General features: G+C 49.2%; 4 protein-coding genes across 4 annotated transcripts; 3 read left to right on the forward strand and 1 right to left on the reverse strand.

The window, feature by feature from the left end:
- The first annotated feature begins 9494 nt into the window (after positions 1-9494).
- On the forward strand, positions 9495-10928 carry LOC135825275 (uncharacterized). The gene has a single exon (XM_065338015.1). It carries the CDS (start codon positions 9589-9591, stop codon positions 10525-10527), a length of 939 nt encoding a protein of 312 aa, XP_065194087.1. The 5' UTR covers positions 9495-9588; the 3' UTR covers positions 10528-10928.
- Positions 10929-12017: 1089 nt separating this feature from the next.
- On the forward strand, positions 12018-12524 carry LOC135824325 (uncharacterized). The gene has a single exon (XM_065337059.1). The coding sequence runs from the start codon at positions 12018-12020 to the stop codon at positions 12522-12524; it is 507 nt and encodes a 168-aa protein (XP_065193131.1).
- A 735-nt stretch (positions 12525-13259) lies between these two features.
- Positions 13260-19499, forward strand: LOC135825399 (transmembrane protein 205-like). Its single transcript, XM_065338138.1, has 5 exons — positions 13260-13658; positions 15518-15702; positions 16864-17027; positions 18155-18307; positions 18804-19499. Exons 2-5 carry the CDS (start codon positions 15528-15530, stop codon positions 18936-18938), a joined length of 627 nt encoding a protein of 208 aa, XP_065194210.1. The 5' UTR covers positions 13260-13658; positions 15518-15527; the 3' UTR covers positions 18939-19499.
- A 673-nt stretch (positions 19500-20172) lies between these two features.
- Positions 20173-22556, reverse strand: LOC135825394 (gamma-parvin-like). The gene has a single exon (XM_065338131.1). It carries the CDS (start codon positions 22119-22121, stop codon positions 20925-20927), a length of 1197 nt encoding a protein of 398 aa, XP_065194203.1. The 5' UTR covers positions 22122-22556; the 3' UTR covers positions 20173-20924.
- Positions 22557-23538: the final 982 nt, after the last annotated feature.

Here is a 23538-nt window from a genome sequence, read left to right on the forward strand (position 1 = left end):
TATCGAGAGGCAAGGGTGAGGGCAGTGAAGACTCCCGGGGGGGGGGGGGCATTACAAGTCTGACCACCGAGAATTTGCAACACCATCGCCTAACTTCCAGCCTTTCCACCACGCCAAGATTCTCGGCAGGGAGTCTTCGCTGACTTCCCGCAAGTACATGGAAGCAACCGAAATCAGAAGCAGAAAGCCAGCAATCAACTGTGACACTGGATGGAGACTATGGGCATAAATTCATCAAGACAACAGGACCTTTCATGGTTACTGTGGGTAAGACCATCTCATCGAATGGATGCAATTACCACCCGTGAGGCTCGAACTCACGCACACCCCCCCCCCCCACACACACACACCCACGCACGCACACACACACACGTACGCACACACACACGTGCACTCACACACACAAACACATACATACACACACTATCTTTCTCTGCCTCTGTCTCTCTCTCTCTCTCTTTCTGGCCTCGTCATCTTCACATCTAATTGGCGATCACACCAGTTGAGACATGCACTTCACGCTGACCCATCATCACCTGACTTGAGATCTTGCAAGTTGACACATTTGTTTTTAGGCTATTACCTCAATTTACCTGGCGTGCGATATTGTGGGTAGGTTCTGTTTTTGTTTCTGAATATGTGACATTATCTTCAATGTTAGTCTCAATTCTTAGCACTAGTTATGATGTCCCTGGTATATTGCCACGTTATTTTCTGTAGTTATAATAATATTATTGTTGTTTTGTTCACAGGAGTCACATATCCCTGAAGATGCCCTCTTGGGTGAAGATTTGGAAAGGAATTTGAAGTTTGGTTTGGAGAGATTTGGAGAGATTTTAGTTTTTTTTTGTAGCCAAGGACTTTGTGCGGCCGCGGGCGGTAAAAATAATTTAAAAAAATAATAATAATAAAGGGTTTGCTCCCCACACCAGAGCTCGCGCTATTCCGCCGACTTTCTTACAAATCATCGCCGAAGTCGCAACCACTACTTCGTAATAATAATAATGTACATAGAACTGCACAACCTGCATAGGATTGTCCAAACTATGCCATTTTATATGCATACTATTGCGGCTTTGCTGGCATTATGGAGCAATAGCAGCATAAATTAGCATCATGATCGTGATTATCTAGCATTTTCCATGCCATCTACGTAGAACTATAAAGCGTGCACAATACTGCCCAAACAAAGCAATTTTTCCACACTTATTGCTGGTGAATTGCTGGCATTGCAGAGGAACAGCAGTGCAGCCCAATACGTGGTTTTTACCGTGTTTTTTGGACTTTTTTGGACTTGGAGCAACATTCTGCACACTTTCGCGTGTTTCCATGATACGACAAGTTGCGCACGGTCTGCTCACATTCAAATACAGTGCTGCCAGCAAATGACAGCGTGCAACAAAAAAATCTTTCCTTGCAAGGGCACATTGTCGGCCATAACTCTTGAACGGCTGGTCGGATCGAGACAAGATTTTCAGAGATTTTGCAGCTGTTTATGCTCTTTTCTTTGGACTACTTATATTATTTATAGCACTTGTACTACTGTGGACGTGGACATCCGGTCGTCGCAGCTCGCTGGTCGCATCGGGTCAAGTGAGGTTGTGCACTGCCTGCCACGTAACCATGGTAACGTCTGGTGTCGTTCTGTATGCGCTGAGTGAGGGCGGGGGGGCCCGGCAATCAAGTGGATTTCTGGTAAGCATCCGACCATTGAATTGCGGTGCAACACCCATATGACAGCAATATCGGAGCTCAAAAATGTCAAAAAATGTCAACCATACACTGTTACGTCACAAATTGAATATGATTCAAATCAGTCCAGAATCATATAAAATCAGTCTAGCAAGTAAGGAAACCAACACATTGCAGGGCAAATCTTACGATGGGGTACAGTGTGAGCTACTACAGGAGCATATGGATGATAGAATGAGGCTAGACGCAACTGATTTAAACGCATACTTGCTATTTGTTTCACGCAGGTCGGGGGGTAGTTGGTTGAGTTTGAGTACGACTCCCTGGCTAGAACCATACAAACCTTATGGCGGGCATTTCCTCGAATTCTGCTCCATTTTCTTTATCCACATACCAAACATGCATGTGTAGCGACCTGACTCACTACTGTCATTACGTCATTTCTACATAATCATATGCGCATGCGCAGGAAATAAATCACATGCTCTTTGGTCTCAACTTCTTTGTCGTCCTGTTGGCCAAAGTAGCCGTCATCTAGGGCCCGACGTAAAGTCCTATATTGGTGACCCCCGACGCTGCGCTCTTCGGAGTTTTTCCAATGGCTACCATCCCTGAGCTCTAGCCGCAGTTTCCTGCTCGCCCCGCTCTCGGGATCCCGTCAATCGCCGGCTGTTGACGTAAAACTTGACCCTCAACATCACTCGTCACTGGATCCGCCTCGGAGCTGCTGTGGCCCCTGCCACCCTCCCGGCCCACCTGGATACCCTGCTATCCTGCCACGGCATTGTCCAGTCATCCGTATTCGTCCATCTTCGTCCTGGCCTCAAGCTGGAAATTGGCCACCTCCACCATCAGTACCACCTCAACTGTGCACGCACGCAGGCACACGCCCGGCACAGGACTTCGAGCTGCGCACGCCTCCACCCGTCCCCGCTTCACTCAGCACGCCTCGCCCCAGTGCAGCGCTCCTGCTGGTATCCCGCCAAGCCTGCAACATACAGCCGCCTCTTACATGATAACACTCCTCTGTCACGCGTACATTCCTCTTTCCTTTCTTTCCGCCTCTGACATGATAATACTCCTCTTTCCTTTCTTTCCGCCTCTGACATGATAATACTCCTCTGTCACGCGTCTGTCTGCCTCTGACATGCTCTCCACCTCTGTCACGTTAACACACCCGTCTGACACGTTAACCCGCCTCTGTCATGCATCTTTCTCTTTCCTGCTTTTCTGATTTTGTTTCGGCATTTGTGCCACGTTGTTAACAAATTTCACACACGCAGCGCTCTAGCTTGTACATATGTACCATATTATTATATTTTTTGCCTTTCCGCCTTGTACATGCTGCGCTTCCTTTCTCTTCTCTTTCTTTTTTCTTGTTTATCGTGCTTCGCTCCTCCCGACCTCACCACTAGCACTGCCACTGCACTGGCGGGGGAGTCCTGTAGCGACCTGAGTCACCTGACTCACTACAGTCATTACGTCATTTCTACATAAGCATGCGCAGGAAATGAAAACATGCTTTTTGGTCTCAACTTCTTTGTTGTCCAGTTGGCCAAAGTAGCCGTGGTCTAGGGCCCGACGTAAAATCCTATACATGAAACTTACCAGAAAAAGTACCGAATTCTGCCAATTTTCTGCGGCAGAATCCGCCGGACCCTAGGTCACTGGGGCCGGCTACGTCGTTGCAGTGCTCCGATATGCGGCTTGCGCCCTACCAGTGTCTGCTCCAGCGCCGGGTGAGCCGGGTAATCCACCCGGTTGGGCGGCGCTTGGACCCGGTTGAAAATAGAATACCGGGTCACCTGTGACCTGGTTGGTACTGTCGAACTTTGATTGAAGTTTGAAAGGACTTACTACATGGCTTGTATGTGTCAGATACTTCTTCTTCTTTCGTAATCTTCTAATTCCTGTCCTCTCTTTTCTAAATGCGGCTTATCCATTCGCCTTTATATCATTGGGCCTAGTTCCCGTTTATTGTCCGAATTAAAATAAACTAACCAACCAGTTAAAGCATGTGACTCGGCTGGTGAGACAGCGCCAGGTATGTACATGTGTACCCGGCTCCGACCCGGTTGAAATGGTTGCGCCAGGTACACGTGTACCCGGCTGTCCTACAATCCTAGAGCAGACACTGCCTACATGCTGCAGCTAGCAACGCATCATTATGACCGTGTGCTCGTACACTCACGGGCCATGGCTGCATGGCCAGTGCCGTCGCTAGACTTGCGACCGGATTTCCATGTGGGCACCGTTGCCCGTTTGGTCTGCGATACAAAATAAAAATGTCAACATGTCCACGACATGTCGACAGTTCAGTGCAGTGTGTGAACCTGGTTTTAGTTCACACCAGGGAGTCATACGACTCCCTGGTTGACACATGTTGTTGGTTGACGCAATGACGGCATGAAACAAGGACACCGTGTTCGGAAACAGTCAGTGACCTTTCCACAACCATCCACGGTTGGTAGTAACCAACAGCCCCGGTCTGTTGAGACCTTCCGATCCATATTATGGGTCTTAGACCCGGTTCTGACCCTCTTTATTCTAGGGCCTTTAGTACTTAGTCTACTGACAGTGTCAGTACTGTCTTCAGTTTAGAAGCTTTACACTGTGTCCTCCACCTAGGTCCTCGTTTCAAAACTAACTAAATAGTAATAGTACACAAAGGCACACAATGAAAACCTTGGCAAATTTATTCCGTTGTGACTCCGAGTTTCATGGCTGAACCAATCATCAGACAACGATAATGGAATAGGAGGCAGCGCTGGTATATCTAAGTGGAGAGAGGTGTGATAATACGATAGCGAGAGGAGTAATCGCGTGAATGTATACAGGGACGGGCTATTTCAGAGGCAGATGCAGTAGGCGCAGGTCTAGCACTAACAAGTACGCGCTTAATGTCGCTCACACACCACACACACACACACACATACTAACACGCACACACATAGTAACACCCACACACATAATACACACATACACGCACACACTTACACACACATACACCCACCCACAACACCCTAACTTGCACACGGGCGCACGCACACACAGGACACCCACCCACCCACAACACCCTAACTCGCACACGCACAAACACACGCACACACGCATATACACACACCTATAGACACATGTCCACACGTATACACAGGCATCTGCGTTCGTATGACAAATCTAAGCGCACACAAACTCCTGCAATCACGCGTCAAAAAACCCGCAGCGGTCATAGCTGTCTATGTAATAGGGGTGGCCAGCAGAAACTTGCGCTGGTGAGGGCATTTAGATACCAGCTCACTTCTCTTGTTTAGGGAGGTAGCTTTTGAAGCTTTCAGGATGTGGAACTTTTCGGTTAAGCATAGGCCACACTTCTTGCTGATGTTACTGTACGAAGGTGCTCTATCCTTGATCTCCCATCTGATGTCGAATCCGCGGTTCTCGTTTTTCAGATCCCAGATGTGCTTGGACAACTTAGTCGATGCGGCGTACTGTTCATGGCGGAAGTCCGAAGTGTGTTTGTTGTAGCGCTGCTTGAATGTGGTAGCAGTCATGCCGACGTAGGTCTTGACTTCGTTGGATGCTACATGCGCCTCGTACACGACGTCGGAAGACTGGCAGTCACCGTTGAGGGGGCACGACGCCTTGACCCGACAATTGCATGGCACAACTGGCGGTCGCGAGTGAAGTTTTGCAGCATTGTGCCCTTTGATAATCGACGCTACGTTCTTCATACAGCTGTAGCTTACTTTTGTTGTGTTCTTGTTAAACACCTTGTGTAGCGCCGACCCTTCAGGGAAGTGTTTCTTGACGAGGTATAGAAACTTTGCGCCAACGTTGGTTTTGACCGTGGTACTGTACGGCGGGTTAAACCAGATGACGTCGCGGCTGCGCCCTTTCTTCGCTTTTTTCTTCTTGTTGCTCGGTTCATCCTTGTATGTCATGGTTTTCGGGTGGCCACTTGAGGCCAGTGCGTCCTCGTATAACGTTTTAGCATCGTTGAACACTTCCTCATTGCATGAGATACGTTGCAGCCTCTTGTTGATGCCAATGGGTATTTGTCTCAGCACCTGCGGTGGGTGACAGGACCGCACATCGACGTACAGGGGTGTACTATTCGGTTTCCTGTATGGTTGGAATGTTCCGGTGGCGAGATTCAGGGTCACATCCAAGTAGTCGACGATCTTCTTGTTGGTTTCGATTGTTATTTTTAAGCCGTGTGCTTGGAATATCTGTATGATCTGTTTGCGCGTGCGGTCGGCATCATGACCCGTGGCGTCCTTCATTATCGCTAGTCCGTCGTCACGGTAAAGACCCACGCACTGGTCGCCCAGGAGTGGACGGAGTTTGCCGAGGATTAAAGCCCCAACAAGCTCGCAGGCTTCTGCGCCGTCGTACGATCCCATTGTAACGTCGAATGACCCGTCCTCCTCCTTCTTCATCCACGCTTTGCCGCCGTCGAACAACAATGACTTCCGTGCGTGCAGTATCGTCTCAATGTCCTTCTTGGACATTGGAACGTGCGTCCCGGCGTACGACAGGGCATCCAGCAGAAGGTCTTTCGTTATGCTGGGGTAAAACTCGACGATGTCGAACACGACGAAGGTGTACCGCGGCTTGTCTTCAATGCCCTTGAACCACTCGATGACCGCTTGCGTGTTCTGCCACAGATTCTCACATACGCTGCTCCGCATGGGGCCGATAACACCATCCAGTATGGATTTGCTTACGACGCCTATTTCGGACTTGGCGGGGTTAATCAGTCTGCATTGCAGCTTGTCATGGAAGTCGGCTTTATGATCCTTTAAAGTGACGAACGCTTGTGCCTTGGCCAGACATTCCATTCGGTCATCCAGGTGCAGATCGGCAGCTATATCGCGGGCTTCGGCATTAATCGCCGTGTAGTCGGTGTCTGGGGCGAGTTTGTACTGCTTCGTCACGTTGTCATGTAGCAGCTTTTCATACTGCGGGGCTGATACTCGGTACAGGTTTCTTGTCTTGTCCGCTGGTACCACTATATCATCACACTCTTTGATCTTCTTCACATCGTTCTTCATCTGCTCTTGAAGCTGGTTAGAAGCCCGGCGGAACGTAATATGCTCAACCATATTATACATTGCGTTCTCGAATGCCTTGAGTTCTTCAATCTGGGGTGGGCAGTTCACGGTTTTGAAGCCGTACGTCTTCTTGGCGCTATCTTCGTTGGCGCCTTTCAGGGTGAAGAGAGCTTTCCAACGCATTCGTTTTATGACCTCCTCGACTCGCCTCAGGAGGCTCTTGGTGTATTCCTTCTCCGAGGGCGCTGGGATGTTCTTGAGAGAGTATCCGAGCGATACCTGCCTTATGGTCTCCATTGATGCAGAAAGAAAGCGAGAGATAAATAGTAATAGTAATACTTTCATGCTGTCAACTAACAGATCCATATCGGCAGCAACATGTTTTACTGTACAGTTGTAGACTGCATACATGTACATGTACATGTATGTATTCAATCTGCGGACAGCATGCTGTTTCGTTCTTTGTGAACTCATCATTCAGCGCAGCATGCACAGAGGAATTATGTATACATGACACTAGTATGCGTGCACTGTACTTGGCTTGCATCATGATTCATATTCATATTAAATGTCCCTACAAGATTGTATTCGTTATAAACGAAAACCGTTCGCTATAGGGTAAGTTTTGTATGGGTTCAAAGCCTTCAATAAGTTCAATTCAAACAGGGACACGTCAAGGGTTCGCTATAATAGTTCGCTATTATGCGAGTTCGTTATAAGTAGAGGTGTCTGTACATGTATGTACATGTATTACTAAGCACTTCACCCCATTTTTTTGATAATCGCGTTTTTTCCAGGTTTATCATCGGTAATCGATGGTGGTGGGTATCACAAGGTCACACAGAAAATGTTATTGAAATCCACAGTGATACCACTCAGATATGAAGGGTTGAAGATAGGCAGTTGCATAAGGCGAAATCAATACAATTTGTGGCGCCAACAGCATCTCCGAAGTATTATTGTAGCGTTGGTCACGCTACAAGCTCAGCATTTGCGTTTACGCTCAGCGTACTGTAAAAATACGACGTTCACTACAAGCTCGGCATTTGCGTATACGCTCAGCGTACTGTTCATTACGACGTTCGTTCTACCATACAACGGTCGCATGACAGCACGTTGCTGGTTGTGATTATTCTCCATAAATTGTGTTTATTTTATCTTTCAAAATGAGTTCAGAGTTTTACTGCTAGAGACAGTTTTGCCATCTAGAGAGAGAGAGAGAGAGAGAGAGAATTGTATAATAATGTAACACGTTAGTTAGTTTCGAGTTGTTAGGTTGTTTTGCCTCCAGGCCCGCTACAAAATTGGTGGGATTCGAACCCACGCCTCCAAAGAGACTGGAGCCTCAATCCAGTGGATATAGTCACAAAACATCAGAGTGTTTTCTTCAAGCACACATCACTGCCTTACACCAACAACCGTGTATGGATCGAAACAATACAGATCAAAGTTCAGAATAGTCCAGAATACGGCAATTGTGACCGCAATCACTATAGCAACTCCATAGCAACCCATAGCAACGCCATAGTAACCCATAGTAATAGCTTCAGTTTGCGTTGAAATGAACTGATAACGACATACTGGCATGCTCCTGTGGGTACTAAAGCGTAAGACCTATAAAGACATTCTTCTGGCACAAAGCAACAGAGAACTTCCACGTTGTACGCCGTACGCCGTACACCGCAAAGTGGAGGGTAAGTACGTGCGGGCGCGCGCGCGCGCACAAATTACTGCACAGGACATTCGTGCCCACAGTAATGCCACTTCAAGTGATTCCAAGTAATTAGTTGGCAAGAAGTTCCGCAGGACCTCTGTTGGTAGCTTCTTTCCATGGTGTGATATCTGCCTCCCTCTCCATCAACTGCTCCATGCAGCAGTCATGAATTGCCTGCTGGTGAGCTTTGAAATGTTGGTGAAGCGTGCCTGGCTGCGTACATCAAAGCATCCCCTCATCGGAGGGTTTCTCCGGCAGCCACTGTGCCTTTTGATTGTTCGTAAACATCAGTAGGCCTTCCGGCACAACCGTGTCAAAACTTGGCTTTCAGTACGCTTTGAGAATTCGCCCAGGTAGGACGACGCATCGTCGTTCCCCTCCGCCTAAAGCGCATACTTCTCAGTGCCTACGTCCATAATGTCTCCTTGCGCAGCGATGCGCAAACCCTGGTAAACAAGAACTCTACTGTTTCCGAATGGAAAGACGACGCTGAAGACGATATAAAGCAACGTTTCAAACGCGAGCAAACAACAGTTCCTTGTGAAAACCTCTTTGCTGAAGTGTAGATCTACGTGATCTACAACTCGCAAAAATGTACGCACTATGACGTATGCGGGATCTACTGAAAGCTGAACGTCAGAGCAACACGATGCGCCCAACTATCCGGGATATCCCTGTGCTGTGTATCCACTCCAAACCCCATATGGCCATGGAGATTTCCGTCAAATTTGTCTAAATCGCAACTTGCACTCTTGACCCTTCCTTACTTTTTGGTCCCGTATATCCATAGTCACTCTACTCTATAGATCTAGTTTCTGCCGATCCCGCGTACCCGCGCGCGGTGTTCTCACGCACAGTATTGCGTGGTACGATAATGTTGTACTTTCCTATGCCGCGTACCCATTTTTGGCTTTCTTCTCCCTTTTTCTGTATTCTCCCTTCGACAAGAAGTGCTTCTCTTCCCTTGGTAGTTAGGAGACGGTTGTCGTTTTTTCTCTCTCAACTTCAGTTTATCCATGTAACTCTGGTGCCCCTGGCTTGCCGTGTCGTGTGGTGTTGGATGTGAGGAATCTGCATGCTTCCCGAAGATTCCCACAATTGGTGACCCCGATTTTGCCGTGTTTTACTATGTCTACGCCGGTTCGTCCCCCTGCCTCTGTCGGACGTGGACGTCCACGGGGTTCCGGAGCTGTTTCTAATACGCCGCCCCAGCCAACTGCGCCCAGTCCCCATGCCACTGACGGACAACCTGTACCAGCACCTCCACCAGCAGCAGTAACCAGCGTTTCTCTCAAACTCCCACCTTTCTGGCCGAACGATCCGCAACTGTGGTTCACGCAGGTCGAAGCGCAGTTTGCCATAAAGGGCATCACCGTGGAGAACACCAAATGCCAATACGTGGTGAGCTCGCTATCCCATGAGTTCGCTCATGAGGTGCGCGATATGCTTCTGCAACCGCCAACTCAGCAACCCTACTCGTACACCAACTTGAAGCGGCACCTCGTGGAGCGTTTGTGCGCCAGCGAGCAGAAGCGCATCCGCCAGCTCCTGACGGAGGCACAACTCGGAGATCGCCGTCCATCGCAGTTCCTCCGGCATCTTCGCCAGCTACAGGGCACCTCTACTGTGGAGTCTGCAGTGCTCCAGGAACTGTTTCTGCAGCGACTCCCACCCCATGTACGAATGGTCCTCGCCTCCGCATCCTCACTGTCTCTGGAGCAGCAGGCCTCCCTCGCTGACAATCTAATGGAAATCGCCAGCACTCCGCAGCCTGCCCTACATCATGTCGCCGCTACGCCTGTATCACCCAGCCCTGACGCGTCCATGGAGCTTCAAGAACTGCGTGCCGAAATTTCCTCCCTCCGCCAACAACTGGACCGTGCCAGCTCGTCTCAGCACCGTGGTCGATCCCAATCACCAGGGCATGGCCGTAGCAAGTCCCCACGACGGCCACAAAAGGACCAGTCTGACGACACTCTCTGCTTTTACCACCGTAGATTTGGCGATAAAGCCCAGCACTGCACGATGCCATGTTCCGAGTCGGAAACCTTTTGTGCCAGCCATTAGCTGCAGCGTCATGTTTTGCCGGCCACTTGCACTGATCGCCGCGGCACATCGTCCCAGTCACTCCGCGCTGCCAACGGTACACCCATTGCTACATATGGACACCGTAGTGTTACTGTCGACCTGGGACTCCGGTGCCGTTTTCAGTGGGTCTTTGTGGTCGCTGAGGTGGAACAGGCCATTCTAGGAGCGGATTTCCCCCATCCTCATCACCTGCTCGTCAATATTCGTGGCAAGAAGATCGTTGATTGCCTCACGAATATGTCTACAACTGCACACACCATGTTTACTGCTTCTCCTGTGCGTCCTGTCGTTAACCTCCTGTCGGCACCTCCTCCTGTCCAGGAGTTGCTCACCGCGTTTTCAGGCATTACTCGTCAGTTCTCCGCAGTTCAAGAGCCCCAGCACTCAGTCGCTCACCATGTGACCACCAAGGGTCCCCCGGTCCACGCCCAAGCTCGCCGCCTCGCACCTGACAAGCTACAATCAGCCAAGGCGGAGTTTTAACACATGCTGGATCTCGGAATTATTCATCCTCTACCGGCACAACCCGCCCCTACGTCCCGCAGCTGTTCCGACGTTCCGTGTTCGATACCTTACATGCCTTGTCCCATCCTGGCATCCGTGCGACGCAGAAGTTAGTCTGTGCTCGCTATGTTTGGCCCGGCATGAATCGTGACATCCGTGACTGGTCCCGCGCATGCTCCTCCTGCCAACGCTCCAAGATCCACCGTCACACCCGTAGCAAACCTGACATCTTCCCATTGCCTGAAGCCCGTTTTCAGCAGGTGCATCTTGATCTTATCGGCCCATTGCCCATGTCCAATGGCTACACGCAGGGCCGGAGGAAGGAGTTTTGGAGTGGTCCGGCCAACCTTTGTGGGGGGTCCGGGGGACCTCCCGCGGGAGAAATATTTAAAATTTACGTGAAATAGAGCGAATTTGGGCACCTCTTAAGGCTCCAGAAAATGCAGAAAATTATAGTAAAAGAACACAAACACAACTTTTTTTTATCCATATCATTAAAGCCATACAGTGCCGGTCATGGAGTCCTGAGCTACTTCGAAGCACATCATACGTCGGCAGTACAGTCGAGCCATGTACCTCTGGATTTTTTTACACCGGTTTTGCACGAATCACATGGACCATCCAGCTGGGAAAGTGGTCCGGCCATGGCCGGACCAGCCTGACCGGTTCCGCCGGCCCTGTACACGCACTTACTGACACCTGTGGACCGTTTCACCCGCTGGCCTATCGCTGTCCCTCTCTCGAACACAGTCACATCTACTGTCTTGGCTGCGTTTCTCTCTCATTGGATAGGTAATTTCGGCGTTCCCACCCACATTGTCACAGATCGTGGTGCCCAATTCGAATCCGTTCAGTTCACCGCCTTCCTTCGTGATTTCGGCATCAAGCGTTGTCGCACAACAGCATATCACCCCCAGAGTAATGGTCTCGTTGAGCGTTTTCACCGGACCCTGAAATCTTCCCTCATGTGCACGCCTCATCCTGAACGTTGGTCTGAGAATCTTGCTCTGGTCTTGCTTGGCCTCCGGTCGACTGAGAGGGCTGATTTGGGTTGTTCTCCGGCAGAGCTTGTTTATGGTAACTCTCTCCGTTTGCCGCAGGATTTCTACCGCGCCGCGCCGGAGGTTATACCCGACCCTGCCAGCTACTTGTCCCGCCTTCGAGAGTTTGCTCACACCCTTCAACCTAGTGCCTCTCGTCCTGCAGCCACACCCGTTCACTTGTCTCCTGACCTCCAGACCTGTACTCACGTCTTCGTCCGGAATGAGAAACGTCGTTCTCTGGAGCCACCGTACGACGGCCCCTTCCCTGTTCTCCGGCGGTCTGATAAGTACTTTTCCGTTGATATCCGTGGCACCACTCGGGTCATATCAATTGATCATTTAAAGCCTGCCCATCTGCAAGTGCCTGCTAGTTCTGCTCCGTCGACTGCAGCTCCTGTCCATGTTGTGAAGCGAGTCCATTGGCATTGATCACTTGCCATATCTGCCATGTTCTCCGGTCATTTCTTTCTGTTCTCTCTCCTGTTTTCTGCATCTACTCCTATTCTCCTTCTTGCTCGCTCTCTCTCTCTTTCCTCTTGCCTTGATATTCTTTTAGGGGGGAGGTACTGTAGTGTATCCACTCCAAACCCCATGGAGATGTCCGTCAAATTTGTCTAAATCGCAACTTGTACTCTTGACCCTTCCTTACTTTTTGGTTCCGTATATCCATAATCACTCTACTCTAGTTTCTGCCGATCCCGCGTACCCGCGCGCGGTGTTCTCACGCACAGTATTGCGTGGTACGATAATGTTGTACTTTCCTATGCCGTGTACCCATTTTTGGCTTTCTTCTCCCTTTTCTGTATTCTCCCTTCGACAAGAAGTGCTTCTCTTCCCTTGGTAGTTAGGAGACGGTTGTCGTTTTTTCTCTCTCAACTTCAGTTTATCCTTGTAATTCTGGTGCCCCTGGCTTGCTGTGTCGTGTGGTGTTGGATGTGAGGAATCTGCATGCTTCCCGAAGATTCCCACACCTGTATCAGCCCGTACAGCGAAGCATAGCGCGTACCTGTACAGTTTTGCTCATGCACTTGACTGGCGCATGGCGCACTCTCACCTCAGCAATTTTTGACAGGTCCTGTCACGTGACTGAAGTGCCTAGTATTACGCAAGCGTTTGAATGATTCGATTGACATTGATTTGAGTTTCGCAACAATTTTGCATGTACATGTACAATCATTCAGAAGTGTTACGCAAGTATTTTGGCTTTGTATTGCTTGGCGTATAACTTCTAGGAACACTTGGGATAGAGCATCAAAACGCCTTCTTCTTCCTTCATCTCGTTTGTGTTCGGAGTTCCCTGAATATTTTTAGATCGTTTGCGAATCGGGAATATTTCTGGTTACAATACCTGTATTACACTGTAGTCTGTACTAGTATTAGGCACAAGTACTATGTTACACGGTGACTGTTTGTAAGACACGTCAGGTTGATGCCCTTCACCTTGTGTGCGCGACGGTCCATAGAAACTAGCTGCTGTGTACCTGCAAAAACGACGAGTTGCAGACGCTAGAGCGGTCTCAACAGCACAAGCACAGAAGCGCCTGAGTGACAGCTGAGATCAAGGTAAACCTCACCCTCGAATAACATGCAACCCAATTTCTTAGCACACTTGCCTGCGACTAAGTCTTGAATGAATACTGTGGCACTGGAGGAGTGAGTTTCCCTCTGCCAACTCCACTCCACATTGGTCAAGTTAGTTTGAGTTTCGGAAAAGCTCCAGTTCGTTTCAAAAATTCGAAAATTCAAAACTTAATGTCGACAGCTGCACTTTGTCGAACAGCGTGTTGAATTGTTCTCCGCAAACAGTGATCACCTTCTTCATGTTGCACTGGTGCGAAGCCTTGTTTTGTGTCCCCCAGAATAGAACCACCGCTTTGGAGCAGCATCCGCGCCTTGATCAGTCCTAGAGGGTAGTGGTGTTTCCTGCGGAAAACTCGGCTGCACGCGAACCGGAAATTCAAAAAAAAAAAAAAATGAAGAATGGAATGCATATGAAATAAGTCATCACACACACACACACATGTGCACGAGACACGCTTGCTCTGGCCAAACACGGAATGGCTTGAGAACGTCGCAGAGGGTGTCGGCCTGCGAGTGTGCGACTAGCGCAAGCTCTTGTTCTGTAAGTATACTAGTATGACCGCTCTATTCTTTTAGCACATCCTTAGTCCCTACAGTTATTCCGCAACTTTTTAAAATTCCGCGAGCGATAATACCGTAATGTCGCGTATAAAAGCAGGTGCTTACGGGCCGTATAAGCCGATATCAGTGCTAGTCTTCTATTCAAGTCAGGCTTCTATTCAAACCACGTATCTCTATGTATGTCAACACTAAACCAGGCTTATGCGTTGACAGTGTATCTTAAAAATCAGAATTCTATACAAGACAGGCTTTTATACAAGACACTACAGGAGGTCATTTGGCAGCGATTATGCAGGCGGTGGGGTGGGTATCTGCCCATGACGCTTTGAAATACGACGACTGTGTATTGCTTACAGTGCGTTCATAGCTGACTATGCTTATGCAATCAACGGAATTCCGCCACCTTGCAGTTGATTTTCCCCATTTCTCTCCTCATCAATCCCTACTTCTCTTTGTACATACATCTACATCTACTGTTCTTTCAATCAAATGAACCCCTCGATAGGCACATTGCCTTTGGGTCATTTCATAATAATAAATAGAAAGACGGGCCCTGGCCCTGGCCCTGGCTCTGGCAAGCTCCCGTATTTGGCGATTTTTCTTGATTTCATCGTACACAGTGCAGTGCTGCGAAATAATTGGAAATTGGAAAAAAGGTCCAAGAAGAGTACCCGAACTGGAGTTCGAACCGCACAGTGAACTGTTGCAGGTGGGGACAAACGGTTTGGATTCTGATGGTTTTCGGAACCTTTTCAAAATTCATGTGCTTTTGGCGTAAAACCTGACTGAACTCCTATTCTTGTTAGGGCTTGCGTTTTGGAGAAATAGACTTCAGAAACATAATTGGAAGAGGATTCCATAGGGTATTGCAGAAAAGAATTCTAAAAAATTTCAAAGTTTGACCCATTTATGGCAAAAAGCCACAAGTCCATCTTTTTATGACTGGACTGTAGTGCAGGGCTTCTAGTTGTAGGAAAATACATCGCACCGACGTATGTATCAACCTTGACGTGGACAGTACTGCTTCATGAAATCCGATCGAGTCGCTCAAGTACACGTGCCGTTCAGACTTCTTTCTTCTTTCAGAGGCTGAGTTCTTAGCCTCATCATCGATTGCAGCTTGGCGTTGTACATTATTTAAAACAATAAAAAATCATAAAACGGTTCGCATGTAGCCCATTAGTGAGATCATCCATGGGGTTAATGCATCTGTTGGTAAAAGAGAAAAAAATATATAACGAGAAATACGTGTATCCATTCTCTCCATTCTGTTTTTGCAGCATTGCAAGGATGAATATTGCGGCGTACCAACTCTCGGTGGTTGCCATAGTTCTGGGCCTCACGGTGTCCCCGGTGTTGCTTGGAAGCGCAGCTGATGACGTTGTGTCAAAGTTAGTGACCAGTGTTCATGTGATGGCGTGTGCTCTGTGGCTCGGCACGTCCCTGTGGAGTGCAACCTTTCAAGGTGAGGAAAGCAGACAGACACACACACAGAGAGAGAGAGAGAGAGAGAGAGAGAGAGAGAGAGAGAGAGAGAGAGAGAGAGAGAGAGAGAGAGAGCTAGAGAGAGCTAGAGAGAGCTAGAGAGAGCTAGAGAGAGCTAGAGAGAGCTAGAGAGAGCTAGAGAGAGCTAGAGAGAGAGAAAGAGAGAGAGAGAGAGAGAGAGAGAGAGAGTGTGTGTGTGTGTGTGTGTGTGTGTGCGTGTGTGTGTGTGTGTGTCACGTTGTAGGTCTTGCAGCTATAATGTACTTGAAGTAGTGCTGGAACTCAACTAAATCTATCAATAGCATTAAAGCCACATAACAGGCATAACCATGCTACATGACACTTGCTCAAGTTGTGGATGTGTAAACTGCCAGAATCGATGAGTCTCTACTCTATCTTCCAGAATCGATCGAATTGAACAAGTGCCATATAGCGTGATGAGGTCTGCGGCTTTAATACTATTGATAGCTTTAATGAAATCATTGTCTCCTCGCAGATTATTTGAAACTCAACTACTCCCACGATTTCACAACCGTATTTCCCCGATTGTAAGTCGCACTCCTATTTCCAGGTCGATGTCATATCGTTTCGGTATATTCACTTCATTTCGTAATCATGCTCGATTGTAAGTCCCTTTGTTGGCTCTGAAATTTGGTGTAAAAAGATGCGACTTATATTCGGGGAAATACGGTATTCTGAATTGTTCTGTTGCCATGTGGGTTTTTTTGGAAGTCCACTTATGAATGAGTTTGCTCCCACACTGGAGCTCGCGCTATTCCGCCGACTTGACTTCACACTTCTCTGCTCTGGATGGCAGTCGTGGGTCAGTCAAGTGTGAAGTCAAGTCGGCGGAATAGCGTGCGCTCCAGTGTGGGAGCAAACTCATTCCAAAAAAATCATCGCCGAGGTCGCAACCACTATTTCGTAAGTCCACTTATGATCCCAAATAAATGCGGAAAGTGGTGGTGTTGTTGTTGTCTAGTCGTGTCGTGTCGTCATGGTCGTCGTGTTGTGTCGTCATGGTCGTTGCCGTCGTCGCGTCGTGTCGTCATGGTTGTTGCCGTCGTCGTGTCGTCATGGTCGTTGCCGTTGCCGTGTCGTGTCGTCTTTACTGTAGCTGTGCTCTATGTGTGTGTCACAGGTGTGATCATGCTCCAGGTCATGCCCCGACATGCCTTCGGTGTGGCCCAGGCGGCCGTCTTTCCGCGCCTCTTTCTCTACGGTGTCATCTGCACTGGACTTGCGGTGGTGACGTTCGTCCACCAGTATCCGTCCGCCTTCGCCAGCCGTGATCAGTTCATCCAGGTCAGTCGGCGCCAAAAAATCTGTTTTGCACTTATAGCGAACTTTCATACAGCAAATTTCGTGTTATAACGAACCGCTGTCCATGTCCCTGCTTGAACCCGTACAGAATTGACTCTTTATAGTGAGCGGTTTTCGTTTATACCACACCGAATCTTGTAGGGCCGCATGTAGACCAAGTGCAGTCATACTGTCATGGACCACATGTCAGTCATGACTTGCTGCTTGTGTGGTGTGAGTGCATTTCTGTTGTAACGAACTTCGGCAATTAAGAACCAATTATCCTGCTCAATGGTGTTCGCTATATCAGGAGTTTGCACAAACCCTGCATACCGTCAGTGCAGTTCTGCCTGTATGACTTCCATCTACATACTACTGTAGCGCACATGGAAATCCAGTCGATTGACCGGGGCCGGCGCCCTCCGCGCGTACAGAACAGTGCAGGATCCGATGCAACCATGTACCAGCGCGTTGCATGCAGTGCATAACGTCATGCATGTGTGTACTGCTTACCCACGGCTGCATGGCCAGCGCCCCGGGGCCACTAGACCTGCGACCGGATTTCCATGTCCGCGACAGCACCATGTAGCGACCTTGCAGCTGCTGCACCCCGTACCGTACTGCGCATTGGCCGAATTTGTTGGGCGACGGCTGTAGTTGGCATGCATCATCCCAGTACACCGCATGCACTGCTGTTATGTTTTTGATAACGACTGGTGCCGCGTTGTCCTTCCACGAACTGTCTCGTCTCTACTTGACATTCATGCATGCATTAATATCTCCATTTCTTGGGCCCCTATGTGCTGTAGGGGCAATCGCATCTATGAATTGTACATAATACTCTTGTTAGTTTTTTTGCTATGGCAATAAAAAGGATCAGCTGCGCACTCGCTCTATACAAACACCAAGGCAACGTGATGGGTAAGCTTCCAAAAACGTTTTCTCGTTATTGCTTTTAACCTTACCCACCACCATGCCTTGATGTTTGTACAGAATGAGAGCGCAGCTGATCCTTTTTATTGCTATAATCAAACTGTTGTCTCCACGTAGGTTTTTTATATAGTTTTTTGCTCACCTTGTTTTCGTTTTCTGCCTTCTCGTCATGCTTCCTTTATGTGTTTCGTTTGCAGGCTGTTGTGCTGCTCATCTCCTTCGCCAGTACAGCAGTCAACTATGCGCTCCTAGTTCCGGCTTCCATCACGCTCATGTTTCAATGTCATAAGTTTGAGAAGGAAGAAGGCTTGGGCGAGCAAGTCGGAGATCCAGATCGCAGTAAACTCAAGGTGAGGGCATGTGCGTGTGTGTGTGTGTGTCACAGTGTGTGTGTGTGTGTGTGTATGTGTGTGTGTGTGTGTGTGTGTGTGTGTGTGTGTGTGTGTGCATGCATGTGTATGTATGTGTATACGTGCTCGTATGTGTCTACTCTGAAGATCTCCAACGCGTGTAACTCCGAGTACTAGCAATAACGTTTCGTGCCCCCGTCTCTATACGTATGTTTGTGTGTATGCGCATGATCTCAAAAAATATCCAGTAATGTAGCAGAGGTCTCTAACAATGACCATCTAATGGGTGTATGTGTGTGCTTGTGCGTATGTGTGTGCTTGTGCGTACGTGCATGCCTGTGTGTGTGTGTGTGTGTGTGTGTGTGTGTGTGTGTGTGTGTGTGTGTGTGTATGCGTGTACATGTGTGTGCACTTGTGCATGTCTACATTCACCCGTGCGTGCGTTTGCTGACCTTGTGTGCGCGCGGTGGTCTGTGCTGCGTGACGACATCATCAGGACAACACGGCATACTGGGCGAGTCGCCGCGGGTTCCTGCGCTATCACATCCTCACGCAGGTGCTCGCTCTCGTCTCCTGCCTGTGCATGGCGTACCGCGTCGCGGTGCTGGCCAGCCGCCTTACGTCCATCTGATCACCTACTACCCACCGCCCTTGGTCTGTACTCTATGGTGTTTGGCATGTGCACGCACTGTACAGCAAAGAAGTAGCCAGACATGTACGCCGCATGCATGGCTTTACGCCCATCTGACGACCCACACAGGCCGCCGTCCTTGGTCTGTACTCTGCAGTGTATGGCATGTATATGTATGCCTACACACACACTATTATACTAGGCTTGCTTTATGTATCCTCTTCCTTGTGGCATGCTGCCATCGTCATACTGTAGAACCCCTAATTTTAGCAGGTAAAAGTTTTAGTGTATTTTGAATCTAGACCCAATGTATCCTCCTTGTGGCATGCTGCCATCGTCATACTGTAGAACGGCTAATTTTAGCAGGTAAAAGTTTTAGTGTATTCTGAATCTAGACCCATTCCCGGTGAAATATTTTAGCGACCCGTGTAACTTTAGAGGAATATTTGGTCCTGTGCTGTATTTGGTTGCCTGCTGGTTTGTAGATTCTTGTTTGATTGTATTGAACTTCATGTCATTCTAATTCGTCTTGAAAAGTCACTCTTGATAGATACACTCTCATACATCGGTTGTCCAGACCCCGAAGTTACGGGCACTTCAGTCCACCGGGCACCCTTTGGGCGAGTTATAGTGGAATTATGACTACTCTTCTGTTACTTTTCCTGGAAATAGCAACGTCAAATTTTGGGCAATTTTCCCCATCAAAATGTAGGTGATTCGGAGTTACGGGCAGGGCCCGGTCCCGGACCGCCTGGATAGGCGAGGTATCAGTGGACTGGATGTCTATTCTGGAACTGCACTTCCATGCAAACTCCTAAAAAAGTACACGGACTACTAGGGCAAATCAATGCTGACAAGTTTCCTGGTGTCAGGAGCTGATTCACAACGAAACATCGCTGATAGCGTTTGATGGGTGTATACTCCCCCCTCCCCCCGTACACACACATGAACACCATTGGTCGAAGCAGAGCTCTCTGTCTGTCTCACACACATACTACTGAAGTAAACACACACGCGCACACACCATTTGACCATTTGACACCCATCGCCAGAGGCGATTATAGCGACGCTACAGCAGAAGCCATGGCAACTTGTGCTGGGATTGCACCATTCAACAGCTTCCAAGGCTGAAGAATTGACCGCCACTATTCAGCCTGGTCGACATCACACAGCTATGAAGTGTTTTTTTTCTACACACACACACGTGCACGTACAGACGAGCCGGGCTGGAAAGTAACTTGCCAATTCCTGAATTACCACCAGTGCACCCAGACCGGCGCCTCACACATTCAGATAATAGAAGATATCAAAGAGGAAAACCAGAAGCATGATCTTGAATTTACTCAAGGAGTTCACTCACAGAAAGGTAACACGAGTGCTAGTCATCTACCCCAGAACAGTGTAAAGATTGAAAGATCATGTAAGTTATTCGTGACGGCAGATAAGCCCGAGTATGTACGCATTCACTATGGACGGCTCCACGACACACACACACACACACAGCAAATGCACGGGGTGGCGTTGTCAAAGGGTAATGTGCATACCCAAGAAAGATGAGTATACATGTACATGTAGCCACGCAGCATCAAGCACCAGATAGATGTGCGCATCATCACTCTCAATAAAGCACCAGTTAGATGGTGCCCAGATATGTACATGTACATGTAAAGTCAACCAAAATTTAAATGTACATGACTGTATGCAAGTGCGAGCGAATACTCTCGCACATGAGCAAGCGCAAATGCACACAGACACGAATGTGCGTGTACGCAGCTGAAAACCGTGGCTACATGCCTATGTTCAAGAGCACCATAGTGCGACAGGTCTTGCTGCCACCAGTCTTCAAAACTGTGCATGAATCCTATCGTATAATCACCATGCCAACACACTGATATCCTCACCATGTAAACACACTGATATCCTCACCATGCCAACACACTGATATCCTCACCATGGCAACACTCACATTATCATTCAGTGAACACCTTACACGCCGTTGCCACCTGCCACGCCCTGCTGTACCGGTGCCAGCTTGAACTTGGAAAAGATGGCGTACATGATGCGCATGGTCGTCTTGACGTCGCGGTTCACGACATCGTCCGGCACGCCTCGCACGGGCAGGCCTTCGGAGACCATCAGCTGGAAGACCAGGCCCATGTTGGTCACCTTCTGCAGCTGGCTGATCGGCTTCGGGTGATACTCACAGATCGGCACGTAGTACCCGCCGAGCACGGACAGCAGGTGTATGAGTAGCAGGCCGTCGTGAAGGTCCAGAGCCAGGTCTTGCACGGGCAACTCCTTACCCGTGTTCCAGCCCAGCACGGCCAGGTGGCGGTTGGCAAACTGCGTCAGTGACAGCTTCACGGCCTCCACCTTCTCGGGCGCGTGCACGAACAGCTTGTCGAACGCGTCCAGCTCGCGATTGTGCTCGGCGCTGCCCTGCGCGAGATGCAGGGCGGTAATGCGGGCTCGCTCGTTTCCCGTGATCGGCACACGCTGCGCCGTCTGCTGCATCTTGTCGCGCGTGTTCTTCACGCTCAGCACCTCGATGGTCACGTTATCGGGCAGGGTCATGAGCGGCTTGAAGTGGTGCACCAACGCCACCATCATGCACAGGGTGGCCACCACCTCCTTGCCCCAGATGCGCTCCACGGTCCACATGCAGCCACCGTCCTGCTGGTCCGCCACGTTCAGGAGTTTGTTCAGACGTGCCAGGACGCCTGCAACGTAAGCCTTGCCACGCACTGCGCCCACCGCACGTTTCGTGCCCATGTCCTCCACGCCAGTCAGCTCGTCCATGAGCTCTTCCAGCACCACGCCGTCGTGAATATCCAGGAACAGGTCACGTACGATTACGCGCCGCTTGACCAGCGTGTCGTTTACCCAGTCCTGCAAGCAGTCGATGAGCCTGCGCAGATCCTGCTTTTCGAACGTTCCGGGCGCCAGCCGATCCGCCGAGCCGTCCACGTCGTTGAAGAACGTCGTGTACTGTTGCCGTCGCACGGGGCTCGACAGGTCCGTCAAGGAGTGGTCTGTGTGCTTCAGCGTTCGCGAGGCGTCCATCAGAGCCGCCACGTCTTCTTCCTCTTGGATCAAGTGCTTGGGGCGAAGGCGCCGCAGGAATGGGCTGTCGGTTTGGTCATCGCCAAGCGGGGCTCCGGGATGTATCGGCCTCGGGTCCATTCTTGCCTGCCGCAGCTGCTGCTGCAGAATCGTCGACACCGGTTCGGTATCAGAGCGCCGGAGCGACTACGCGTCCTCTTGAACCCACAAAGCTGCAAGCCTTGAAAAGCACTGCAAATGGCAGTACCCCGTGTCCAAAGTTTACCTAAATAGCAGATTCGACACAAACAACTAACATGAACCGCGGAACTACTCGAGACTTGGACTACTGACGCAAATTTGGACAAAAGCAGAGAGTGCAGGCGCGGTCTGACCTGCGCCCTAACAGTAGCATGCAGGGTGGTCGTGGGCGCACAGGGAAAGAACGGAATGAACAAAATCTGCCAAATAATAATTGGACGGCCGCATCCAAACTAAGATAGAGCTTCGAACAGTGTAGTGTGTGGATCCTTGATCTTCACAGCAACTACAACTGTGCTCGTACCATTTACTGCAGACACTCTCTGGATTCACCCCCCGGACGAAATCTCTCTGCTCGTTTACAGCTGTCCACAGTCTGTCAGATTAGAGATTCGTAGGCTTACATGTACATGTACTTGCTGCTAACTGCATAGGAATCCCGAGAGAGCGGAAAGTTGCAATGCGTGTAGTTGCTGTAGTGTGTATGAACTGGCCTTTTACTTGCAGCTGACTGCGAGCTTGCTTCACTCGTATCATCGCTGAAGCTGTCCACTCCGTGTCGTCTTGGTCATCTGCTAGCTAGCGCTGTCAATAATATTATTATTATTAGCCGGACTAGACTCGACTACCGGCATCATGCATGATTATGCAGCAGCAGACGGTAGTGCCACATTTTGAGCTAAACATCTTGGATAAATGAATGAACATAATAATAATTATTATGATCGTTGACGGCCTCATGCTCATGTCATGAGCTAGCTCATGCGAAGTCATGATGGTCATAATTAAATTATTTGTTCTTCCGTCCGGCGTTCACATACAACATGTAGGTCTACATCATTGTACGCGTGAGTCGAAACAGGTGCTATTCAGAAGCACAGGCGAGTCACACAAAATAAATAAAAAGGCACGAAGTAGGTTTACAGCAGGGAGTCGTATAATAACCATGATAACGGTATAAGTACGACTCCCTGGTTTACAGAGTTCGTGGCAACTCCGGATCCGACTCCCACGTCCCATGGCCCAGTTTCTGATCTTGCAGTTGCACGATGAAGTCATCAGCTAGACGCACATGTAGACCTACAGTAGATGTACACGTACCCGTCGATCTACAGTACACGTATGCACGATCGATGCAGTGCATGCATATGCAGTGCCAGTAGAAATGTACCCTTACGGCCTTTTATTAGGCCATGGTAAAAATTATCTTTGATTCTCAAGTACGCGCGCACCGATTTTTGGCGGTGCACCGACGATTTTTTTAATTTCTATGCATGCGTATGCGTGCATGAAAACG

Source organism: Sycon ciliatum, chromosome 9, assembly GCF_964019385.1.
Source record: "Sycon ciliatum chromosome 9, ocSycCili1.1, whole genome shotgun sequence".
NCBI classification, from domain to species: domain Eukaryota; kingdom Metazoa; phylum Porifera; class Calcarea; order Leucosolenida; family Sycettidae; genus Sycon; species Sycon ciliatum.